This window comes from Ostrea edulis, chromosome 3, assembly GCF_947568905.1.
Source record: "Ostrea edulis chromosome 3, xbOstEdul1.1, whole genome shotgun sequence".
Lineage (NCBI taxonomy): Eukaryota > Metazoa > Mollusca > Bivalvia > Ostreida > Ostreidae > Ostrea > Ostrea edulis.
In genome coordinates this window covers 71,779,687-71,786,933 of record NC_079166.1, presented here as the reverse complement: position 1 = coordinate 71,786,933, position 7,247 = coordinate 71,779,687, and the positions used below count along the sequence as shown (strand labels likewise).

Genomic DNA, 7,247 nt, shown 5'->3' with positions numbered 1-7,247 from the left:
GGACGAAGTAGATCGTTCGACAACAAATGTACTTTGCCGTTCTAAGTTATCCGAAGTCAAAATCATTGTGTCAAGATCGGACTAACAACGGTATGAAACATGTCAGACAGCATTTGACCCAATGCGAGGTTGTATTGACGAACTACATCGTTATAACGACCATAGAATTTGCGAAATGGTGACTTTAAACGAGACTGTTGAAACCATTGTACCATCAACGTGTTTGTCAGTAGCTTACCTCGATTTAAAATTGACTATACGCAGAACAAGCTCTTGCGTATCGAATCAGTTGAGAGATATAAACACCATATGCAGGTGATGATGGAATATTGCTTCATTATATGGGAAGTTGACGATGAAGAAGCTGAAATCATCCCGTTTGTCATAAATTTGAGCTGTTAGATCACCTGATCCCACCTCTGGTAGGTCCAGGGGTCCGTGTTTTCCCAAATTTCTATTTTGCATCGCTTATTGGAGTTATGAGATTGAGCACTGTTCGTTATCTTCACGTTTCATGTACATGTAATATGCGAGACATTTCTAACAGAAATGCATATAAAAGAGGGTAAGGTTTTATACAAAGTTCCATCAATTCATTTATTGCTCTCATCACTCAAAGTGGTGGAATAATTGCTGGAAACGTTTAGAGCTCGTTATAAATGATTTGATGATCCCTTCAATTTAATTGAAGATACCTTTAATCATTTAGAACGAGTTTGTCTAAGGAATCAATTCTTTTAAACAGAGTAACAATTCAATTAGAGATAATTCAATTGTGGATATGCTGCATTGCTAATTAGAAAGTTGTTCTCTCTGACAGAATCATTGCGCACATCAAATGAATTCATTCAATCGATAATTCAATTATTGTTTGCATTCATTAAATGATCGCTCCCTTTAATTAAATTGTAGTGCGCAAAACTTTAATTGTTGAAAGCATCAATTCATTTAAAGAGGGCAACAGTTCAGTTACAACGTGCATGCATTCAACAATTAGATTAGTATGCATAATATTCAAGAATTGAAGATAGCATTCATTCATGAAAGAGATTTTTGATTGAATTGCTGCGAAGATCAAATGAAATGATATATTCAAATAATTAAAGGTATTTTCTATGATTTGGGTTTATGTCAATTCGGCGCTCCATATAAGCTGGTTATCATTTCCACTAGCAGAAATGGAAATCTGATGATAAGAAATATAATCAGAATTATTTCCCCAAGTACATAAAATGGCGATCCTCACAGTATTTTTTTGTTTTAATACTGCTATTGTGTTGTCGGCTCGTTAATGGTCATGATGTGAATAATTCGGACAAACCAGACTGGAATGCAGCGATGAAGAAGCTAGAGGAGCTCCAAAAGGTTGTCGACGCCCAAGCCGATCGGATTTCTCTTTTAGAAACGAACGACATAAAACGTATGCGAGAATTACACAATCTTAAAGACACTGTAAACAACCAAAGGAAACACATTTCCACGTTGGAGAAACGACACAGGGACTTAGAATCTATCGTGACCGCTCAAGCCAAGGACCTTGTGAGGCAAACAGAACTCGGGGATGAAAACTTGATAAAGATCTCCGTATTACAGAAAAGACAACAGCTCTGTGAAAACGCAATAGAATTATTGAGACTCGTTTTAAAAAATTAATGAAATACTTGAGGAAAAACAATGAAATCAAGAAAACGTTTCATTCAGTGGGCGACTTCAAGAAACACACAGAAAACTTCAAAAGGAAGGGTATGCAAGATTTATTTTTGCTTTTTTTATATTTCGAATGCGAAATCTAATTAATAATCAACTACGTTAATTTTGTGCTAATTTTCTTGTAGGGTGATTGCTTGGCCCCGATACTACAGCCGCATCCACTAATGACATTGCTACTGCTTTTTATGCTTATTTATCGAATAACATAATTTCTCCTGGCGGGCATCACATCTTGACTTTCGATACCGTGATCACAAATACTAGAAACGTCTACCACCCTACCTCTGGTACGTTTATTGTTCCCCGGTCTGGTCTCTACGTGTTTACCTGGACAATTAGAATGAATGGACAAGGCTCCCAGTCAACTGAACTTTTAGTAAACAGCAATGTTGTTGGAATCACTTTCTTTCATCCAGGCAATGTTATAGATGGTAGTGTTTCAGGCACTATTGTCGTGCATGTTAATCAGGGAGATGATGTGCTTTTAAGAACATCTGCGTCCATTCATTCCGGCGGCATACTTAGTGATTCTAACGGAAGGTCATGGTTTGCTGGTTGGGCTTTGATGTAACGTCAAGAGTAAAGATCAGATCTGGATACTAGTATGTCTTTATTGTTCCTTTGAATAAATATTTTAATGAATCTGAAATTCGGAAGACTGACTTGAAAAAAAGTTTGTATGTGATGATACTGATAGAACTACAGCGAAATAATCATTTTCTCCAAGGTTTAATAATATTTGTTTGGATAGACCCTCGAAGAACTAAGTGCAAAAAGGAATAACATCTTTTCAAACACAAAAAGATGAAAGTATGTGTGACCGGTTACATGTAACAGGGAATGCTTTCTCCTCCTGGGATCCTGATCTCACCGCTGGTGTATCCAGGTGTGTGTGTTTGCCCTACTCTTCATTTTTTGTATCTTTCTTATGATTTATGAGATTGATCACGACTCATTATCTTCACTTTTTTCATTGCCTACATACATGTATAATTACAAACATGCCCATTTTCTGAAACCACCAAAGTCCATACCAACAAAAACAAGTACAGTAATTAAAACAAGGATAGGAATGAAGTAGAAAATTTAATACGTGCACTAAAGGTCTTGTGTTCAAACCCTGGAAGTGACAAGCCTGAATTACAAAACACAAAAGCTTAGTGTCTCTGCACAATACTCGTCCATCAGTAACTGGTCCTCAAAAGCAAAAAACTGCATACAAGGAAATATTCACCCTCGTTTTATTTTCGTCCATTTTGCCCTCGTTGTCACTGGGCGAATTTACAAGTGGATGAAACTGTTTTCTCTTATATCTCTCTTTTAACACAACTATATCTGGGCAAATTTAAAACGGGCCGAAAATGTCTGTAAGTACAGAAAGGCAAACAAAGCACAGGGCGTAAAAAAACCCTGTATATAATAGTAAATGTTCAAAGAGTTTCCTACTTATGAATAAACGCAGTTTATTATCATTGATATCCAATACATTCTTCGAGTTGATATTTAGGTCATACCAACATATCCAAACAATTTTAAAAGAATAGCAAGAATTGATTTCGTCATAATTATCACATGTAAAATTAAGAGCAAGATTTCCTCTCCTGACATGCATTTCAACTTACCACGATACAAGGGTAATACCCAAATATTTGAAATTGCACATGCACCGCTAACGCAGCAGCGCAATTTTTTTTTCATATACAAAAATCTCAAATGTCTGGGTGCTAGTGCAATTTATAAATTACTAATTTCCTTTAGTACTTCATTGTATTGGCGATGACTAGTTGGTTTGTATATATTATTTCATTGATACAATCAAAAGGATCAGATCCTGTGGGGATCCGGGTTAGGTCCTCAGTACCCCTTGCTTGTCGTAAGAGGCATCTAAATGGGGCGGTCCTTCGGATGAGACCGCAAAAACCGAGGTCCCGTATTTTCACCTCTGTTATGATGAATTGATACTTTAGCTTTTTAACAACGATAAATTTTCCATGAATTTCAAATTGAATACATCATCGTACAAATCTAGAATATAGAATCGGGTAGAGGGAGAAAAGTTGTAAGAACGTGTTAACATCCTCGCGATACCTTTCACGGAATATTCATTTACTATGAGTGTACATTCGAATTGCGTTATGTAAAGACGTTGTATTTTCAGAAATCCTGAAAACCGAGAAACAGTGTTTCTCGTTTCAACTTTTTGCCTAGTGGTCACCTTTGAATTCGTCCTCCTCGATAGGATCCGAAATGCTAGATCATGTTAAATCGCTTAATGCGCATGCGTATATTTATCCAACGATAAGTACAATATTATTGGGGTTCAATGATTGGATTTTCATTCATGACCTGTTTTCACTTAAAACACCCCCATCTACATGGATTTGCAGGTTTGGCCGTCTTAACCAGTACTGTCGCATGACAATAGGCATTCATTGCGTTGTTTAAAGATGTTGAAGTAAGATACAAAATTCAGATAGCCTCTAGTGTTAAATACGCTGCTGTGCCTCTCGCTCCAGTCCCATATCTAACAGTAGACCATTTTCGTCTTGTATCCCTTATACAAACGTAATTGCCTCAAGGTGAAGCTACGGAAATACTTATCAAATCAAATCTTTTGATAAGAAAGGTGATGGTCGTTACAATAATGCTAAGGTAAAACAACGAAAATGTTCATGAATTCACCACAAACGGAGGAGAAAATCTGCTGATAAGAAACGTTTTGGCAATATGAAAGATGAAGATAACGAACAGTAATCAATCTCATAACTCTTATAAGCATTACAAAATAGATAGTTGGGCAAACACGGACCCCTGGACACATCAGAGGTGGGATCGGGTGCCTAGGAGACGTAAGCATTCTATGGTTGTTCTGCGTATTGTCAGTTTTTAAATCGAGGCAAGCTACTAACAGATACGTTGATGGTACAAGGGTTTCAACATTCTCGTTTAAAGTCAGCAAATGCTAATTTCATCATAACTATCTAGTTTGCCAATACAACCTACCATTGGATTAAATGCCGTTCTTGGCACACTGATTTTGACTACAGATAACTCCGTTTACCTAACCAAGATATAGGGCTCGCAGCGGGTGTTACCGGTCGACAGGGGATGCTTACTCCTCCTAGGCATCTGCTCCAACCTCTGGTGTTTGCCCAACCCTCTATTTTGTATTGCTGACATGAGTTATGAGATTGTTCACTGTTCGTTATGTTCACCTTTCATAAGCAATACAAAATAGAGAGTTGTGGAAACATGGACACCTAGACATCCTCTATAATTTGGCTTTATGTTTATTCGGCGCTCCATATAAAGTGCTTATCATTCACAACTAGCAGAAATGGAAATCTGATGATAAGAAATACAATCAGAATATGTCCGCAGTGAATATAATGGCGATCGTCTCAGTATTTTGTGTTTCAATACTGCTATTGTGTTGTCGTCTCGTTGATGGCCACGATGTGAATAATTCGGACAAACCAGACTGGAAGGCAGCGATGAAGAAGCTAGAGGAGCTCCAAAAAGTCGTCAACGCCCAAGCCGATCGGATTTCTCTTTTAGAAATGAACGACATAAAACGTATGCGAGAATTACACAATCTCCAAGACACTGTAAACACCCAAAGAAAACACATTTCCATGTTGGAGAAACGACACAGGGACTTAGAATCTATCGTGACCGCTCAAGCCAAGGACCTTGTGAGGCAAACAGAACTCGGGAATGAGAAGTCAATTCAGATTTCAGTATTAAAGAAAAGACAAAATATCTGTGAAAAACTGAATAGCATTATGGAAACTCGTTTGACAAAAATGATAAAAGTTTTGAAGACAAATAATGAAAACATGAAACCGTTTCATTCAGTGGACGGTTCCAAGACACACACGGAAAGCTTAATAAGGAAGGGTATGCATGGTTTTGTTTGCTTTTTTCAAATTTCGAATGCGTAAATCTAATTTGATCAACTACGTTCATATTGTACTCATTTCCTTGTAGGACGATTGATTGGTCCCCCAACTACAGCCGCATCCCCTGATAACATTGCTACCGCTTTTTATGCTTATCTATCGAATCACCTAAATTCTCCTGGCGGGCATCATATCTTAACTTTCGATACCGTGATCACAAATACTAGAAATGTCTACCACCCCACTTCTGGTACATTTATTGTTCCCCGGTCTGGCCTTTATGTGTTTACCTGGACAATTAGAATGAATGGACACGATTACCATTCACCGAACTTTTGGTCAACAGCAATGTTGTTGGCGTGACATACCTTAACGCAAACAATAATATAGATGGAAGTGTTGCAGGGACTGTTGTTGTGCACGTGAATCAGGGAGATGATGTGCTTCTAAGAACGGGAGAATCTCTTAATAATGGAAGAATAATAAGTGATTCTGACGGAAGGTCGTGGTTTGCTGGTTGGGCTTTGATGTAACGTCAAGAGTAAGGATCAGATCTCGATATGTCTTTCTTGTTCTTCTGAAAAAATAACTTTTAAGTTAATCTAAATTTTGGCAGACTTACTTGAATAACAAATTGTTTGTTTGTTTTTGATAACACTAATATAGATACATCATTTCCCCAGAGTTTAATGTACTTGTTTGGACATGACCTCGAGGAACTGAAGTACGAAAAGGAATAACATCCCTTCAAACACAAAAAGATGAAAGTGTGTGTAACTGGTTTACAGGGAATACTTACTTCTCCTAGGTTCCTGGTACCATCGCTGGTTTTTGCCCTACTCTTCATTTTGCAATATTTATTAAGATTAATGAGATTGATCACTGCTCACTTTTTTTATTACCTACATGTAGTCACAATCATGCTCATCTTCAGAAACACCAAAGTTCATACCAACAAAAACAAGTACAGTAATTAAAACAAGGATAAGAATGAAGTAGAAAATTTAATACGTGCACTAAAGGTCTTGTGTTCAAACCCCGGAAGTGATAAGCCCGAATTACGAAACACCAAAGTTTAGAAAACATACATGTATGTCCAGTGTATCTGCACAAGATAATGAGCAATACTCGTCCTCAATAGCAAAAAACATTAATTGAAACAAGTATAGGAAGGAAGTAGAGAATTCAACGCGTGCGCTAAAAGGTCTTGAGTTCGAACAGTGACAAGCCCAAATTTCGACGCACCAAAGCTTAGAAAACGTACGAGGGCTGTTCGATATGTAATGTTTATTATACCACAGAGTGATAACGCTTTGCACGATTTCGTGGATGAATAGCTCTATTCACTATCTTTCCAACGGTATAAACACGAGTCTTCAACTCCACATAGTTTTAGACATATAATCATTTCAATAGAGCCAATCGTTGACCACTGTTGGATAATGGTTGGGAAACGGGTTGAGAGTATTGAAGAAAATAGAGCTTATATCAAACTTCACACAAAAATCGGTCATAATGATAATAATGGTTGGTTTTTATATAGCGATTTTCCAGAGTATGCTGCTCAAAGCGCTTTACAATACATCATCTCGTCCGACGACGGTTTAAAAATCTTGTGGATGCCAAAAGGTTCTA

At 37.4% G+C, this 7,247-nt stretch overlaps 1 protein-coding gene and 1 pseudogene across 1 annotated transcript; both read left to right on the top strand.

Annotated features, from left to right (window-relative positions):
• The first annotated feature begins 1,338 nt into the window (after positions 1–1,338).
• Positions 1,339–2,281, top strand: LOC125676267 (complement C1q-like protein 3). The gene is made up of 2 exons (XM_056161008.1): positions 1,339–1,617; positions 1,850–2,281. Exons 1-2 carry the CDS (start codon positions 1,339–1,341, stop codon positions 2,279–2,281), a joined length of 711 nt encoding a protein of 236 aa, XP_056016983.1.
• Positions 2,282–5,078: 2,797 nt separating this feature from the next.
• On the top strand, positions 5,079–6,240 carry LOC130052797 (uncharacterized; annotated as a pseudogene).
• The last annotated feature ends 1,007 nt before the right edge of the window (positions 6,241–7,247 follow it).